The sequence below is a fragment of the Leucoraja erinacea genome, chromosome 1, assembly GCF_028641065.1.
Source record: "Leucoraja erinacea ecotype New England chromosome 1, Leri_hhj_1, whole genome shotgun sequence".
Classification (NCBI taxonomy): domain Eukaryota; kingdom Metazoa; phylum Chordata; class Chondrichthyes; order Rajiformes; family Rajidae; genus Leucoraja; species Leucoraja erinaceus.
Window position 1 is genome coordinate 29,852,048 of NC_073377.1, and position 19,251 is coordinate 29,871,298.

Sequence of the window (19,251 nt, forward strand, 5' to 3'; positions counted from 1 at the left end):
CACAATCAGTCCGAAGGCCCCCAACCTGAAACTTCATTCATATTCTCCAGAGATGCTGCCTGACCCCCTGAGTTACTCCAGCACTTCGCTTTTTTTTTTCCTGAACAAGGGTCTCGACCCGAAACGTCACCTATTCTTTCGCTCCATAAATGCTGCCTCACCCGCTGAGTTTCTCCAGCATTTTTGTCTACCTTTGGTTTTTTTTTGTAAACCAGTACCTGCAGTTCCTTGTTTCTGCATAAAATCACCAATTTAGTATGTAAATATAATTTCATTAATTGAAGTGAAATCTACTGCTTTTGCCTGCAGAGATAGATATCCCAGTCCAGACGCACTACTAATCTCATTGGTACAACTGCCTTTAAGATGGCCGAGGGTTGTAATGGCAGCCTGCGTGGACAATGATTATTGGCTGTCAAAAACCGATGAACGAAAACAATTGGAGATGGAGCATTTGGAAGAATAGCATCTCATACCTTAAAACCCAAGGGCATGAGCATTGATTTCTTCAGCATCGAAATTCCCCGCCCCCTCTATTGCCCCATCCTGTGCACACTCTTTTCAGCAACTATCTCCCACCACCATTAATCACTACCCCTATCCCCATCCATTTCCAACCATATCCCTCCCCTCTTTTACATCTCACTCCTATTCTTTCATTCTCCATCACCCTTTGTCTCCAGTTCACATTGAGTATTTGTCACTTACTCCACCAATTCTCCCATCACACCTTGCCACAGTCATCTGTATCCACCTTTCACCTTCCAAGCTTTCCTTGTGTCTCTTGGGGACGGGCTAAGGAAAGTTGAAAGATGGGGAGGTGTAGTAGCTTTGGGAACCAGATCCTCAGTGTCAGGGAGCATCTCTGGAGATACGGATTGGGTGACGTTTTGGGTCGAGACCCTTCTTCACATTGAGAGTCGGGGGCGGGGGAGGGAAACGAGATATGGAAGGGTACAAAGAACATTTACGGTGTGCACAAGAACAGATCAAATATGTAGGATGGAATAAACCACGACAAGCTGCTGTCATCGCCCCCCCCCCCCCCCCCCTTCTGATTTCTGGTGGGCAAATGAGGGTTCCGCTGCCAATGAACGTGCAAAACAACGCCAACGATAGACACAAGTAACTCAGTGGATCAGGCAGCATCTCATTAGGTCATAAATGACAGGAGCTGAATTAGGCCATTCGGTCCATCCAGTCTACTCCGCCATTCAATCATGGCTGATCTACCTCTCCCTCCTAACCCCATTCTCTTGCCTTCTCCCCACGACCCCCCGTGCTAATCAAGAATCTATCCGTCCCTGACTTAAAATATCAATTGACTTGACTTGGCCTCCACGGCCATCTGTGGCAAAGAGTTCCCCATCTCTCTGGTCTGGGGGGGGAGTAGTAATGTAATGGGTGATGTTTCGGGTCGAGACCCTTCTTCAAATTCACCGTTGGAAAGAAATACCGTTTCAATTGGGTTTTTGTTTTAAATATATAAGCGAAGTTGTATGAAGTTACCGGTTTGGTTCTTTGTTTCGACGGCATCTCGACGGCTGCAGCTCAACGGCAACAAGACTCTCGACCGGAAGTTGAATCCCGTCTCCCCTGGCAACCACAACTTCCGGCTCCACAACGCATCCCCTCTCTTGTCAGGAATTAAAGTCACAAATTCCACATTTCAGGAAAGATATTAAAAATAAGGAAGCTTTTCCTCACATTGTAAAGTTGCCCCAGGGTACGAGTCATGTCACACATAATGTAAACAAAGAACATTCTGGAAACCTCCAGCAGCACCGATCGATGCAAAGGAAGAACAGGGTTAACGTTGCCGGCCTGGCGATGATGCATTTAATGTTTTGCCATCAGATTTACAGCAACTGCAGGTTTTTGCACGAACTGCAGGTTTTTTGCATCAGATTTACAGCAACTGCAGGTTTTTTTGCTTTTTGAATATCGCTTTCCCCGAAGCCAGACGTCACCAGGGTAACGGGATTACCCTCAGACGATGCCTAGCTAGAAGGAAGCATCTTCTCAATAAAAAATAAATAGAAACCACGGGTCACAAATGCGATTATTTGTTGCATTATTTAATACACCGTTCATATTTTTAGGAAAATAAAGTGTTTTTTTTCCGGTGGGGAGGGGTGTCTCCGACTTCCGGACCCGGAAGCTGGAGTTGAGTCACTGTCTCTGCGTGAGATGGAGACGGTCTTCGCGTTTCTGTGAGAAATAAGATGAGATAATCACACCGGCCAGATAAATAAACATCGGAAATATCACAGATACTGACTGACTGACTGGCGGGCCTTTTATCGCTTAGACAAAAGGCCTCAACATCGCTTCGTTATTCAAAATGATGGAAGAAATCGATCGATTCCAAGTCCCTACAGCTCGGTCCGAAATTCAACCGCTGGTAAGACAAGCAGCTCAAAACAACTTATCTCCTTTTGTTTTATTGTATTTTGCGGTAAATTTATAAGTCATGCTGCTGCTGCTAGTGTTTTGGTTTTCCTTCGTTCAAGCCCGAGGCCTTGCCTGGTGATTCTGCTCAGGTGGTCGTAAAGCTCAGCCGTCTTTTAATACATGTTAGGTTTTTAAATATCGATGACCTTTTGGATACGGTGCGCCCAAAATAATTACATCCAATGGCGGCTTCAAGATTTCGGCATATAGTGTGATTTTAATGTTAGGTCCCAAGCTTTAAAATATTCAGTGTGATTGGGCCTCTAAATTATTACTGCTTTTGTTTTATCTTCCAAGCCTCACATCAGAAAGGGGGCGAGCCAAACTTGCACTGCGAGATCTCCTGGCTTTTATGTTTACTCTTTTTGAATCTCAAAAGGACGATGCAAGTCATGCTAAACTAGTAATATATAATTATATTATATAATATATAATAGGATTATGATGTGTGTCTTGTGTCTGCTTTTTGGTTTTAGAGTGAAATACAAAATAGGTAATTAATGAGTCACAGATGGTCACAGCTCAAGAGGGTCATTCATTCCATCATCAATGGCACTGGCTCTGTGTAAGAGCAATGCATCTGATCTTCCTCTCCTATTTCCTTCCCCAAAACCCTACAATTGTTTTTTATTTTAGTTTCTTTTTGCAGGTTATGTAGAATATATCTATATTCTCCTGGTAGAATACTCCAAGCCTTTCACTAAGGTACACAAAAATGCTGGAGAAACTCAGCGGGTGCAGCAGCATCTATGGAGCGAAGGAAATAGGCGACGTTTCGGGCCAAAACCCTTCTTCAGACTGATAGGGGGTGGGGGGGAGAAGGAAGGAAAAGGGAGGAGGAGGAGCCCGAGGGTGCGGGGATGGGAGGAGACAGCTCGATGGTTAAGGAAGGGGAGGAGACTGCAAGGGCTAGCAAAATTGGGAGAATTCAATGTTCATGCCAACCGAACGCAAGCAACCCAGGCGGAATACGAGGTGCTGTTCCTCCAATTTCCGGTGTTGCTCACTCTGGCAATGGAGGAGACCCAGGACAGAGAGGTCGGATTGGGAATGGGAGGGATAGTTGAAGTGCTGAGCCACCGGGAGTTCAGGTAGGTTATTGCGGACTGAGCGGAGGTGTTCGGCAAAACGATCGCCTAACCTCCGCTTAGTCTCCCCGATGTAAATTAGCTGACATCTAGAGCAGCGAATGCAGTAGATAAGGTTGGAGGAGGTACAGGTGAACCTAAGTACAAAATAAAGAGTTCTCTAAGTTTGGTTTGGAGAGGAGGGGGGAAGAAAGAGTTTGTTGTTATACCAAACCCCTTCCACCAATGTATTCTACTAAACCCCTTCCACCCATGTCTTCTAGTTCTTGACCCGACAAGCATTAAGAATAGTTTTGCACTATATGTGCTTGTCCAGACTATCAACATTACTAGAGTCCCTCATCCTTCTAATCTTATTTGTAAATCTCTTTTGCATTCTCAGTAAAGTTTTTGTATCTTCCTTTAAATATAAGACGCAGCACTGGTTGACCTTATATTTTGTCAATATTCAGCATGGCTTCCATACACAGTGCTGGAAATGAAGGTAGAAACAATGAACTGCAGATGCTGATTAATACACAAACGTACACATAGGAGACTGTCTGAAAAAGGGTCTCATCCCAAAATATCACCTATCCATGTTTTCTAGAGCTGCTGCTTGACCTATGCATTACTGCAACACATTGTGTCCTTTTGTGCTAGAAAATAAGGAATTACTCCTCATTTCTCTCTGAAATGCATGCTCCCGTATTCAGAACCTATAGCCCCAAGTTATTGATACCCCATGAGAGTAAATGTTCAATGGATATTCACCCTATAATTCAAGTGGGCACTTATGTTTCAATAAGATTATATCTCATTCTCCTAAACTCCAGTGAGTAAAGGCCTAACCTTTCTACTTGTTGCAATTCCTTCATCCCAGAAATTGTTCTTTTTCTCTGCACTCTCTCCGATATAAGTAGACTCATCTATAAACATGGGAAGCAGAACTGAACACAGTTCACTTAAGTACAAAATAAAGTTTTGTAAAGTATCTTTTTTATATGTACGCACCTTAACCTTGCGTCATAAAGGCCAACATTCCATTGACTGCACTAATTTCTTGCTGTATCCAAGTGCTAACATTTTGTTTCATTGTAGTAGAACTCTTGGATCCCTTTGTATGGTAACATTTTGTAGTCTCACTTTATTCAGTTACTTTTGCTTTTGTATTATTTCTTCCCTAACATGCATAATCTCATAATTTGCAACATTACACTCCCTCTGTCAATTTCTTGCCCATTCACTTAATCTAGCTCTGTCCTTTGGCATTGTATTCTGCTTGCAGATATTTTGTCATCAGCAAATTTGTTTACACTACACTCAGACCTATCGTCCGAGTCAGTAATGCAGATTATAAAAGGCCGCCGCACTGCTAACTGATTGCCTGTCTGAAAATCACCCATTTATTCCAACTGTAGCTTTCGTTAATAGATTAACGACTTAAACAGCGATACCTGTATGTTATCCCCAAAGTTGTGAATTCATATTTGGTGTAGTAACGTTTCGTTTTGCACTTAATTAAAAGACCTGGAAATCGAGTTCACTATATCTGCTGGTTGTTGCATCCTCAAAGAACTTTGACATTTGTGAAACATGGTTTCCTTTTCACTAAACCATGTTGACTTTTTTTTATGCCATCTAACAACTTTGCACTTGAAGCTACTGCTATTACTTTAATAATGGATTCCAGCCTCTTCCCAACTTTCCTTAGTTTCTTGCTTTATTTTTCCTTTTGAATAGAGGCATCGCAAATTTCCAATCCTGTAGATCTCTTTATAGAACCCAAAGAATTTTTGATAGGTTACAATCCATGCCAAGCTTATCTCTGCACCCATGTGAAAACCCATGAAGGCAACACAGTCAAGGAGCAGTTCCGAGCCTTTATCCCTATTAATTTTTCTACTAATTATTTAAGTTCTTCCCTCCATGTAGCACTTTGCTTATCCATTATGCTTGGGATGATTTTGGTTTCTTCTGTGAAGATCAATTCAAAGGATTTTTGTGGATATTACCATCTTCCTATTAGTAATAACCCATTCTCATTCTCCAATGGGTCCAATGTTTTTTTTTCAGATGGTTCCTTTTTCATGAGCAGCCAATCTTATGTCTGTTTTACAAATTTGCTCGTGTTACTTTTCTTGACATTTTCTTGGCATTCTTAAAGTAGCCAAAGCCCATTACTCAATGTAGCAACATTGCATAACTTTCAATTCAGCACTATCCTTATTTTGATAGTCATGTTCATCCTTCCCATGGAGCATTTCTTCCGCACTGGAATATAGCTGAAATAAGTTACTAAATATACAGCAACTGCTGATCTACCCTTTTACCCTGCAAACTATTTTCCCAATCCACCTCAGCCAACTCTCTCTCTATACCATTTTAACTCATTATTAAAATTTAGAACACCAGTTTCAGAGCTATATATCTTGCCATTAAACTAGTATTGAATTTATCTTTCATGATTGCTCTCCGAATTACCTAATTAGGACATAACTTTGTAAACCGTATCATGATCCTAGCGTGAAACAACAACACTGCATTTAGTGCCTCTGCCGTAATGTTACAGGGACAGGAATTTGATCCTAACCACAAATGCTTTCTGTGTAAAGTTTGCATGTTAAGCTTCCTCTAGATGCGCTAGCTTCCACATCCCAAAGACCAGGTTTTGGGTAAATTGGACAATGGTCATTTTTAGGTTAAAGACAAAACAAGCAAAGGAGAGTTAATCGGCAAGTGTGAAAGAGTGCGCATTGCAATGGAAAGGGGGAATGGGACAAACAGGGTCACTCCACTCCACCTCTGTCATTAAAAATACAAGATAGGTATACATGTAGGTTTTGTATTGAAGGAATGAGTAGTTTGGTTTAATGTAATTCTCTAAGTAGTTAGTTTGTCAAGTATTTTTTTACGTGAATATTTTAATTCTTGGTTATTTATTCAGAAAGCAATGAATATTGTGAAATGTGCAAAGTATACTGTATAATTAAGGTTAATGTTTTAGTGATTCTTTATGATGTAATGGTTGGATCTGGCTTAAAATTGGGCTGATATCAATGCTGTCAAAATTTGACCAAAGAGTATTATTTTAACTTGAACTTATTGGCATAGTACAGTATTTGTATTTCAGTAACAGCCTAGATGCTTTTATCCAACAAACATTTGCTTCACATATAGACAGAAATACTGGAGAAACTCAGCGGGTGAGGCAGTATCTATGGAGCGAAGGAATAGGCGACGTTTCGGGTCGAGACCCTCCTTCTGTCTTCGATTTTTCCAGCATCTGTAGTTCTTCCTTAAACTTTGCTTCACATATGATCATTTCATTTTGTTAGTCAGTTTTTGTTCAGTAGAATGCAAGAAGGGACTGCAGATGCTAGTTTAAACCGAAGATAGACCCAAAAAGCTGGAGTAACTCAGCGGGACAGGCAGCATCTCTGGAGAGAAGGAATGGGTGACGTCTTCAGAAGAAGACGGGTCTCGACCCGAAACATCACCCATTCCCTCTCTCCAGAGATGCTGCCTGTCCCACAGAGTTACTCCAGCTTTTTGTGTCTTTCCTAGGTTCAGTAGTAACTTAGCGGGCCAGGCAGCATCTTTGGAGAACATGGAGAGATGACGTTTCAGTTTGGGACCCTTCTTCAGATTGATTGTGGTGGGTCTCATCCCATGACACTATCTTCTCCCCTCTCCCAACAGGCAAGATGTATAGAAGTTTGAAATTACTACCTCCAGATTCAGTACCAGTTTCTTCACAGCTGTTATCAGGCAACTGAGCTGTCTTCTCATGAGCCAGAGTACAATCCTCATCTCCCTTCCACCTCATTGGAAACCTTTGAACTATAGTAAACCCTTGTTATAATGGACTGGGGTGGGGGGGGTGTGTGGTGGAGGTTGACCGTTCCGTTAGTGTTGATTGACTGCTACAACCGCGTGAAGCATTGCAGAGTAATAGAGTATTATTGCACCAGTAGCAGAAACAAAGAACTGCAGATGCTGGTTAATAGGACACAAAATACTGAAGTAACTCAGCAGGTCAAGCAGCATCTCTGGAGAACATGGTTAGGTGATGATTTGGATCGAGATCCATCCTCAGACCTAGTCTGCAACTGGGCCTTGAATCCATGTGAGTTGATGTCCCCGGCCTGCTCGTGGCTGGGGGAGAGGCGAGGATCAGTGGAGTCATTGGTCGCGGCTCACAGGCGGCCAGAGTGCAGATAAGAGTCAGCGATGGTGGCGGCAGTTGTGGCCTGGTAGCGGCCGAGGAAGCTGTATGGACTGGCGGTGATGCAGTCAGCCTGGCCTGGAAGCAGCCAGGGAGGCGGTGCAGGCTGGTGGGGGAGGGGGGTGAAGATCAGTAGGACTGGTCTAGGAGTGACTGGGGTGGTGGTGCAGGTCAGGGGCAGTGTCTGTGAGACTGGGGAGGCAGCGAACGATGGCATCTCCTGGCACCACTGCAGGTTTTGGCCTCGCGGTGATCAGGTGCGTGGCGCATTCCGGCGGTGGGTCTTGATCCGAAACGCCACCTACCCTTGCTCTCCAGTGATGCTGCCTGACTTGCTGAGTTACTCCAGCACTTTGTGTTCCTCATCATTGCACAAGTGTTGATTGAAGCAATGGCTTGTCAATGGCTTGTCCATGACCGTCACAGTGTAACTAGCAGCCTGTGTTCTTGAAGGAACAGTGATGTTCAATTACTGTGGGGGCACTCCGTATGCCGCAAACAAAATCCGCTATAAAGATATGCATAATAACAAGGGTTTACTGTATATTAAATCAGTTTATTGAACTTCAATGTTATATCTTGCACTGAATGTTGCACCCTTTATCCTTTATCTGTGAACGGCTTCATTGTATTCATGTATAGTCTTTTCTCTGACTGGATAGCATGCAAACAAAACACATGACAATAATAAACTAAAGCAAACGGGCCAGCCTGCCAGACTACAATGACACCTCCATTGTCGGCTAGTTTAATAACAAAGTTGTGATTGCTATTGAGTGAGCCGATGGCTGTGCATTCAGAGCGGGTGAGATTGAAATAAGGGGGGTGGAGAAGTCATGATAATTGATGTCATGTCAGCAGTTGGAAACAGAAAGGTCTAGAGAGGGTAGAAGGTTGGCAGGGAGAGTCCATCAAGAAGGAGGAGGAATGTCGGCATCAGGATAATTGTAATAAAGTTTCACCATCTCCCCTGACCTCCGTCTTTCCAATGCAGAACGGTCAGTCCCCAGCAGAGCCCTTATCTTTGTATGCTCAATGCCGACACCTTAATGAGTTGCAAGTGTGCCATGACATTGAGCTCTGTCTCTGGGTCTTTTTCTTTGATAGGAGTCCTCGTCTGACAGTAACTACCTCTTCTCCCACTCACTCAGCAACAATCCCAACATTGTTATTAAACCCGCCGACAATAGACCTCTAAAATGCTGAGGCTGTGCACCAGCTCTTGGATGCCTCCTTATACCTACCCCTTGGAGGAGTGCTCGATCCAGGCTGCTAAGGGACCTCCAGAGGCCCATTCCACCATTGCATTGTCCCAACATGTCATGGGAGTGCTGCATCCCTCGTCTCATCCAACCACTGCACTGGGGCACCTCCCGCAGCCGACCTCAGACACCCAGAGTCCAGACCCGATCCCGACCCAAAACGTCACCCATCTTTTTTAGACAATAGGCGCAGGAGTAGGCCATTCGGCCCTTCGAGCGAGCCAGAGATGCTTCCTGACCCGGTGAGTTACTCCAGCACTCCGTGTCTATCTTTGGTATAAACCAGCTGTTCTTTATGTATACATTCTTTACCACTATATACTTGTGTTGCTACTTTGAGGAAGCTATTGACTAGGACCCTTAAGATCCCTCTGTACATCGATGTTGTTAAGGGTCTTGCCATTAACTGTAAATATTTCCTTGCATTTGATCTCGTAAAATGCAACAACTCTCACTTTCTCGGATTAAATGCCTGCTGTCATTTCTCCGCCAATTTCTGTAGATCTTTCTTTACACTGCAACCTATTAACCAACCTATCTACATTTGCATCCAATTCATTTGTATATAAACAAGCAAGGAAGGTCCCAGCACAGATTCCTGCAGAAGTCCAATGGTCAAGACCTCCAGCCAGAATAAAGGACTTAGGCGATTATTTTTTTTTTTTTTTTTTTTGGTGACTGCCGGCGACTGGACCCCCCCGCCCCACGACAATATCTACGACAAGCTATGACAACCGGCGACCCATTAGGACATCCGCCTACGACCACACAGGCGACAAGCTACGACAACCAAAGTCAACCTACATCCACCCACGACAAGCAACGACCCTGTCGGCGACAACTGAAGACAATTCAGTTGCTGGTACCTGTCACCGGTTGATGTAGGTTGACATAGGTAGTCGCCAATGGAATTCACCGAAGTCAGTACAACGTCACCTGGCGACAACCAGCATCATCCTGGCGACAACCTAAGTCAGCACCTATGACTGGAAAAGACAAGCTATGTCAAGCCCACAGTCACCGAAAAGTTTTGAACATTTCAAAATCCAGTGGCGACCAGAAAAACGTTACGACTATTTGGGCGATTTGATGAGACTACTCACGACCATACAGGCGTTGCCCCGCGACCATGTGGCGACAGCCTAGTCGCTTGTAGTCGCCGAAAAAATTGCCTAAGTGGGACAGGGGCTTTATAACCTTCCAACACCCTTCCATGAATAAGATTCTATGAGCATTTTGTGGTACTCTCTGGATTAACAATAAAATTGATGCAAACTGGCCCAAACAAATTGAATTAATATATATATGAGATCTTCTTGAAGGGAAATGGTACATTATTTTGTTGGGAAATCATTTCTAGGAGAGCATGGTTTTTGCAAAATACATGCTGTTCTAGAAAAGTAATTCATTTATAGTTTGGCTTGGATTACATTTCTGACTATACTAAACTACAAACTGCTTTAGTTGCAGTAGGGACTTTGGGGTTTGTTTTTTGCAGTATATTGTTTTATCAATTATTGAACTTTTTTGTTATCTATTGAATATGTGCTGTTGCAAGAAAGAATGTCATTGTTCTGTTTCGGAGCAATACATACCTCAAGCTCTGATCTTGTTATCTTCTGCGGTCATTCTATTTGCGCACAAACGTTACGAGATAGCGTTACGATTTCCCCCCAGCTTTCTCACCGTTCTCCTGTGCTGCAATTGCACCAAGTTTTGTTCCGATCGGTGGTCTAATGTAAACTTTAGCGAGGTTTAAAAATCTTAAAAACGGCGCATGCGCGGATCGATCTCCTCTCCTGCCGTTCAGCACCGCATGGATTGGTGTCACTCTGCGGGACGGTCCGCCCCTTACTGCGCCAATGCATCTTTACTGTAGCGGTGGATAGTCGGGGGAGGTTTCCAACTGGACACAATTTTCAGAGGAACTGGAAACGGCCCGGCATGGGAAATGTCGTCAAACGGAAAGCGGAAAATCTGATCTCTGCGGAGGAGAATGACCAGCGGCCCATCAGACCAGCGACCGCTGTGAGCATGCTCCAGCCCCTTCCCCTCTGGTCCCACTCGGCTGGCTCCTGTACCCCTCCCCTGATAACACCCACAACCCTCGTATTTTCTCTGACTCTCTCCCCCCCCCCCCCCCCCCCCAACGCAACTTGGACCCAACGGGAGGCCCCCCTTATTGAATCATGATCACCCTTACTGATGCACCCCCCTCACCCCCACGGACCACCCCCCTCCCCCCATGCATCCCCCCCCCCCTCCCCCCTCTTTGCATCCCCCCCCCCCCCCCTCCCCCCCCCCCCCCCCTCCTTTCTTAAAAAGTGGAGTTACGCACCATGTTTCGAGAGGTCGAGGCCCACAATTTCTTCAGACCAGGGTGGTCAACAAAGTTTGGGCAGACCAAAGAGCATCTTTCACCGAGTTGATGACCTTCCAGCAGCACTCGATGTCAGTCTCTGAATGTGTCCCTGGGAACAGTCCGTAAATCACAGAGTCCTCTGTGATGGAGCTGTTTGGAATAAACCGTGACAGGGACCCTTGCAGACCTCTCCAGACTCTCTTTGCGAATCCACACTGTGCAAAGAGGTGGGCAACCGACGCCTCCATAATAGCTGTCCCGAGGGCAGCGTGCACTGGTAGTGAGGTTCCGACGGTGCAGGAAGGATCTGACTGGGAGGGATCCCCTCAGCGCCAGCCAAGCCAGGACTCGGTGCTTGTTGGTGGGTTCTAGTGATGAGTTATTTTGCCAGGCTGGGCAGTCTGCTCTGGGAACCATGCCACAGGATCCATGGAGGTCAGCATCATCCTAGTGCAGTGCTGCCGTGCTCTTCATCTTCAAGACATGTTTCTGATGCACCTTATTGTGTGAAGCTGCAGTAGCCATGGCTCGCGCCTCAATGTAATCAATTAGCCTTAACTCTTCAACTATGTGAGTACCCTCTATCCCATTAAATTCCTGAACTCTTTCTACACGTTTCTCCCATTAACGTTGATACTTGAATCCCATGCCATTCTCTGATAGCCTCACTTACAGTCCTACAGCATGGAAACAAGATCTTTTATCCAACTTGCTCATGCCAACCAACATGCTGCATCTACATTAGTCCCATCTGTCTGTGTTTGTCCCATATCCTTCTAAACGTGTTCCATTCATGTACCTGTCCAAATATTTTTTTTAACATCCAAACATAGAAAATAGGTGCAGGAGGAGGCCAATCGGTCCTTCGAACCAGCACCGCCATGCAGTGTGATCATGGCTGATCATCCCCAATCAATAAACGGTGCCTGCCCTCTCCCCATATCCCTTGATTCCACTAGCCCCTAGAGCTCTGTCTAACTCTCTCTTAAATCCATCCAGTGATTTGGCTTGTTGGCCTTTATAACAAGAGTAATCTAATATAAAGAGGCCCTTCTGCAATTGTACAGAGCCCTAGTGAGACCACACCTGGCGTATTGTGTGCAGTTTTGCACCCAATTTGAGGAAAGACATTCTTGCTATTGAGGGAGTGCAGCGTAGGTTTACAAGGTTAATTCCCGGGATGGCGGGACTGTCATATACTGAGAGATATGCAGCCGGGCTTGTACACTCTGGAGTTTAGAAGGATGAGAGGATATCTCATTGAAACATATAAGATTGTTAATGTTTTGGACACGCTAGAGGCAGGAAACATGTTCCCGATGTTGGGGAAGTCCAGAACCAGGGGCCACAGTTTAAGAATAAGGAGTACGCCATTTAGAACGGAGATGAGGAAACACTTTTTGTCACAGAGAGTGGTGAGTCTGTGGCATTCTCTGCCTCAGAGGGTGGTGGAGGCAGGTTCTCTGGATGCTTTCAAGAGAGAGCTAGATAGGGCTCTTAAAAATAGCGGAGTTAGGGGATATGGGGAGATGGCAGGAACGGGGTACTGATCTGGGATGATCAACCATGATTACATTGAATGGCGGTGTTGGCTCGAAGGGCCAAATGGCCTACTTCTGCACCTATTGTCTATTGCAGTGGTTCTCAACCTTTTTTCAGTGATGTACCCCCTGTGAAATATTTTTTCAGCCAATTACCCCCTAACCAGCGCAAAGCATTTTTGGTTGAAAAAAAAAGACTTAAAACAGAGCACTGTGCCATCAGTGTCTGATTTATTAAACTTTGGAACTGATAGACTCTAAACCATTGGTCCTGTCTCTTACTTTGCTGTTCTCCTGCCTGTCCTGTCCACTAAATTTGTTTTATTTGACTACAATACCTGCCCCCCAACTTCTCTTCTGCCTCATTTATGCATGGGACCCTCTGCCTCAAGAGTAGCGCTAGCAAATCTCCCTCCCAGGATATTTGTTCCCCTCCAGTTTAGATGTGACCGTGAGGTGAGGGGGGGTGGGGGGGGGTGGGGGGGGGGGGGGGGGGGGGGGGGGGGCGATAGATTGAGGAGTTAAGTCACAGGGAGACTGTCACATCGGCACTCAGAAACGATCTTGACCAGGTGACATAACAGTGGAAGAAAATGTTGGTTATAGTGAACACAACTCCATAAGTTTTTAGATTATTTAAAACGGGGAGAAGGCTGGACCTTGTGGGGAGGTACTGCATTGGGTTGCTGCCTGGCTTGCTGAGTCTTTCCAATGACATACAGAAAGTACAGCAGTCGGGCCACCAAAGGAAATGCCGCTAAACGTTTCAACCCTGGGGTGAGACACTCGGCGGTGATGCCTCCCCGGCGCTGAGTTTCCCGTAGTCCACTTGCAAGGTGAGCTGCAGCACGATGTGGGCGGATGTGGAGCGGAGCCTCAGTGAGCCCGGGCTGGCTGCGATGGCCGTGGAGGCGGCGGGGGGGCAGCGCAGCGCCGGGGGAGCCGGCATCCCGCTGAGCCGGCGGGCGGCAGCAAGAGAGGATGAACAGGAAGAGTGTAGGCCTATATTTTAAATTCTCACGTACCCCCTGGAGTGCCTTCATGTACCCCCAGGGGTACGCGTACCCCCATTTGAGAACCACAGGTCTATTGCATGCTTACTTTCATTGACTGATGAACAAGGACCCCCCAGATCCGGTTGTATTTCCCCTTTTCCCAAATTGACACCATTTAGATAGTAATCTGCCTTCCTGTTTTTGCTACCAAAGTGGATAACCTCACATTTATCTGCATTAAACTGCATCTGCCCACTCACCCAACCTGTCCAAGTCGCCCTGCATTCTCATAGCATACTCCTCACAGTTCACACTGCCACCCAGCTTTGTGTCATCTGCAAGTTTTCTAATGTTATTTGTGATCCCTTCATCTAAATCACTGATGCATATTGTAAATAGCTGTGGTCCCATCACCGAGCCTTGCGATATCCCACTAGTCACTGCCTGCCATTCTGAAAGAGACACGTTAATCCCTACTCTTTGTTTCCTGTCTGCCAACCAATTTTCTGTCCATTTCAGCACTCTACCCCCATACCATGTGCCCTAATTTTGCCCACTAATCTCCTATGTGGCACCTTATCAAATGCTTCCTGAAAGTCCAGGTACATTACATCCACTGGCTCTCCCTTGTCCATTTTCCTAGTTGCATTCTTAAAAAATTCCTGAAGATTAGTCATGCATGATTTCCCCATCGTAAATCGATGCTGACTCGGACTGATCCTGTCACTGCCATCCAAATGTGCCGCTATTTCATCTTTTATAATTGACTCCAGCATCTTCCCCACCACCGATGTCAGGCTAACTGGACTATAGTTCCCTGTTTTATCTCTCCCGCCTTTATTTTGAATTGATAAACACACCGTTAATTGAGGTAAATTGTCCCATTAAACACATTTTAATTTTGTCTGAAATAAATTTACTTGGATGTGTTGTTGAGCGCCACTAGTATTGTTTTATTAGATTCCATGCTGACAATTATGAGATGTAGCCTTGACCTTGGAATAGTATTTCAATCACAGGGTGATGTTTGTCGTTGTGCTTTGTATTCTTCAAGCTTCATCAACTCAGCATGTAAGATCAGCATAAACTCGCAACTTCTCCCCGAGGGAGGCATACTAACAACTGATGCACAGAATTAGTGCAGCTAGCAATTATTGCACCCTGTTTCTAATTTACCTTGTGTAGTCCCAATTACAGGTATAATTTTATTACAAGAAACGGGCTTTTCAACTCTCAGACTAATCTTGTACTGCATTGACTTTGGATTTTTGAGATGTACAAGAATAATGGTAGTTATTATTTCAGTGTAACACTGCAGGTTAGAGGCCTTAGAGTATGCAGCAGAAGATTTCAAATGCTTGTTGTTGGATTGGTTGAGTCATTCTATTTAATTGTCAGAGATTTCAGCAGTGGGAGATTTAAAAAATCTGATGCTGGATTTGTGAATGTCAAAATTGGCCCATGTGCAGCCAATAAAAGTAAGGCAATGTATAGCGGTGTGTACTATTGGGAGAGAGGCTGCAAGAAGGATAAAAATGTGGCTTTGGCTCAAGAGGCTGGCTTTGGGGATGAGACTGAGCAGGCAATTACCGGAAATAAAGGTTTCTTGTGTATGATTGTGCTTTTTTTCCCCTTCTTACTGCAGCTGGGATGGCAAGTAAAATGGTGCAGTGTTGCTCCTGCAGCATGTGAGAAGTCAGGGAATCTGCTGGTGTCCCTGATGACTATTCCCGTGGGAATTGTGTCCCGGTGCAGTTCCTCACAGACCAGGTTGGGTAACTGGGGCTGCGGCTGGATGTCCTCAGGCACTATTGACTGGGAGAATGAGAGCTTCATAGATGGGAGTTATAGTGAGGTGATCATACCTAGGGTATGGGAAGAGAGCAGGTGAGCAGGGCTCGAAATATACGGTTGCCCGGGTGCCACAGACCACGCAAAGTGCCGCCGGGCAACCTAAACGTCGTGTCATTTTGCCCGGCTTGGCAACTTGGTTTATACCGAACATAGACACAAAAAACTGGAGCAACTCCGCGGGTCCGGCCGCAGGTCCGGCCGCTGCTGCCACTCCGCCAACGGCGCTTTCAAAACAGACCCTTGGAGGAGGGAGGTGTCGGTCAGAGGCGGAAGTAGAGTAGGCGGAAGGGGAGGCTGAGGATAGAGCACAGTGATTGGAGGAGGGAGACGTGCCAAAACACTCTCGGCAGCCCTGCACCGCAGCCAGGATCGATCCCGGTCTCCGGCGCTGAAATCGCTGCCGAACCGACACTAGACCATCCCCGTCCCCACCCGAGAGCCCCCCCACGCCCGGGGGTGGCCAGAGGCGTCGGAAGTCAGACGGGCGCAGCGCCCCCAGCCAGCACTAATCACAGCTCACTCTGCCTGTCCCGCCAGGTTAACCAAGAGCCCTAAGGTACACAAAATTGCAGGAGAAACTCAGCAGGTGCAGCAACCGCTGAATTTCTCCAGCAATTTTGTGTACCTTCGATCTTCCAGCATCTGCAGTTCCTTCTTGAACACTTAACCAAGAGCCCTGTCTGGATTGAGATAGGGCTGTAGGCGAGACAGGCAGTTCAGCTGCATTTAGCGCTGGATTGAGCTGTAATTACCGTTCACGGGGCCTCCGAATCCTCGCGCGCGTGGGTGAGTGTGCGCATGTGCAGGCAGCTGCCAATATATTCTATCCGCTATTTAATTAATCCATAAAGATGGATTAATTAAATTGTGAACACGTGAAACATTAAAACCGCAGTGTTCGATTGTCACTGACACGTTATTACAGAATTCATTTTAATGGCAAATCAATGCTTTTAATATGGACTATCAGTAATGTAGTTATTTAATGAGCAACATTCACAAATATCCGTTAGATTTATCCAGGTTTTACTTCTACAGTCAGTCATATACATCACAAATTTAGTCAGGAGATATTTCAGTTGAAATGTTAACATTAATTCTGAAGTGGGAATGATGGAAAAAGCATTTATCAACATTTTTTTTTTTAATGGTGCTTACAATCTGGGTATCTTCATAGCCACATACATCTAATCTGAATGTCCGGTAATGTGGCGTCTTGACACCTTTAAATATATTACCAAACATTTGCTGCATTTATGTCCTTTGGCCATCTCTTGTTAGTTAGTGTAATGTTTAACCTGTCAGATGGGTATAGTCAGTTTTAACAGCTATTATCATAAAATGCCTTTAGAAAATTCCTTGTAACCTGTATATTTTGTTGTGGATAAATTATGTGGGAAGCGAGAGTGTTTCTGTACCAATAGCAATAACGACCCATGCTATGGCCATGTCATGATAATTTTCGGTCCTTCACAGAAAACATGCTTGCATCAATCTGTAGTGTGCATGGTTAAGTATATATGTTATCAAGGTCCAGGATTTATTGACACAGGTTGATCATACGCTGAATTCTCCAAACACATTATTGTTTGGAAGTGTAAAGAAATAATAAAAATTGCATTCATTGCAATGTGTAAAAAGAGTTGAGATACCCTATTATAATTTTGCTGCATGTCATTGTGGTATATATCATGTCTTGATTGGTGAATATGTTAGTTTGTGACTTTATTTGAAGCAGAAATAATATGTGAATGCTTCATTGAGCATAATTTCGACTGGTGACTACGCACTTCGTCCGAGCACGCGTCATGCAAGCCATCTTAAATGACCACCTAAAATGTAATTTGGCAACCTAAAAAGCTGCCAAGGTTGCCCGGTTGTCAACAGGGGAAAAAAGTTACCCGAGAGCCCTGGTGAGTGACCAAGAGGGAAGGGAGTAGACAGAGAGTGCAGGTGATGCCTGAGGCAATCCACCTTCAAAATAGATATACCCTTTGGGATACTGTTGAGGGTGATCACGCATCAGTGGTGAGTTGTGGTAACAGTTGGGTCTGTGGTACCAAGCCTGGCTCTCACGCACAGCAGAGAAGTGTAATGTTAGGCAGAGCCATAGTGGTAGGTGAGTAGTTAGCTAGAGGGGCAGGCAGAAGATTCTGGGGCACCAATCGAGACTTCATGAATGTGTTTTGCCTCGCTCGTGCCTGGGTCCAGGATGTATCAGAGCGATTGCACGACATTCTCAGTAGACAGAAGTCGTCATGCAGGTTGGCACATATGACATAGGTTGGAAAAGGGATGTAGTCCTGCAAAATGAATCCAAGGAGTGAGGCAAATGGCTATAAAGTAGAGATTCAGATTTTTGGACCATTGGGATCTCTTCTGAGGTAGAGGTGACCTTTACAGGAGGAATGGATTGCATCTGAATTGGAGCGGAACCACTATCCTCGCAGTCAGGGTTGCTAGTACTAAACTGGTGATTTTAAACTAGAGTGATAGATGTGTGGGATTTAATGCAGGACTGAGGCAGGTGAGTGGTTAGAAGGTCCCACACAAGAGATTAGCGTGGAAAATTAGAGCTCATGGTATTGGGGGTAGCGTATTGACATGGATATTGATATTGGCATGACTGGTTGGCCAGACAGGAAGCAAAGAGTAGGTATTAACGGGTCCTTTTCAGAATGGCAGGAAGTGACTAGTGGGGTGCCACAAAGCTCGGTGCTGGGACACCAGTTATTTACAATATATATTAACAATTTAGACGTGGGAATTAAATGTGACATCTCTAAGTTTGCAGATGGCACAAAGCGGGGTGGCAGTGTGAGCTGCGAGGAGGATGCTATGAGGCTGCAGGGTGACTTGGATAGGTTGGGTGAGTGGGCAGATGCATGGCAGATGCAGAATAATGTGGATAAATGTAAGGTTATCCACTTTGGTGGCTAGAAACATAGAAACATAGAAAATGGGTGCAGGAGTAGGCCATTCGGCCCTTCGAGCCTGCACCGCCATTTAATATGATCATGGCTGATCATCCAACTCAATATCCTGTACCTGCCTTCTCTCCATACCCCCTGATCCCTTTAGCCACAAGGGCCACATCTAACTCCCTCTTAAATATAGCCAATGAACTGGCCTCAACTACTTTCTGTGGCAGAGAATTCCAGAGATTCGCCACTCTCTGTGTGAAAAATGTTTTCCTCATCTCGGTCCTAAAAGATTTCCCCCTTATCCTTAAGCTGTGACCCCTCGCTCTGGACTTCCCCAACATCGGGAACAATCTTCCTGCATCTAGCCTGTTCAACCCCTTAAGAATTTTGTAAGTTTCTATAAGATCCCCCCTCAATCTTCTAAATTCTAGCGAGTACAAACTGAGTCTATCCAGTCTTTCTTCGTATGAAAGTCCTGCCATCCCAGGAATCAGTCTGGTGAACCTTCTCTGTACTCCCTCGATGGCAAGAATGTCTTTCCTCAGATTAGGAGACCAAAACTGC

At 45.2% G+C, this 19,251-nt stretch overlaps 2 protein-coding genes across 5 annotated transcripts in view; one reads left to right on the forward strand and one right to left on the reverse strand.

Moving 5' to 3' along the window:
- dnai1.2 (dynein, axonemal, intermediate chain 1, paralog 2) overlaps nt 1-1,647 on the reverse strand; it is a 139,520-nt gene extending 137,873 nt beyond the window's left edge. The window contains exon 1 of the mRNA XM_055632318.1: nt 1,510-1,647. Coding sequence (XP_055488293.1) covers nt 1,510-1,536 — 27 coding nt within the window. The 5' untranslated portion in view covers nt 1,537-1,647. The remainder of the gene's footprint in view (nt 1-1,509) is intronic.
- A 108-nt stretch (nt 1,648-1,755) lies between these two features.
- The window catches only part of fam219aa (family with sequence similarity 219 member Aa), a 68,411-nt gene continuing 50,915 nt past the window's right edge, over nt 1,756-19,251 (forward strand). For all 4 annotated transcript variants that reach the window (XM_055632282.1, XM_055632299.1, XM_055632291.1 and 1 more), the window contains exon 1: nt 1,756-2,404. In XM_055632282.1, coding sequence (XP_055488257.1) covers nt 2,345-2,404 — 60 coding nt within the window. In that variant the 5' untranslated portion in view covers nt 1,756-2,344. The remainder of the gene's footprint in view (nt 2,405-19,251) is intronic.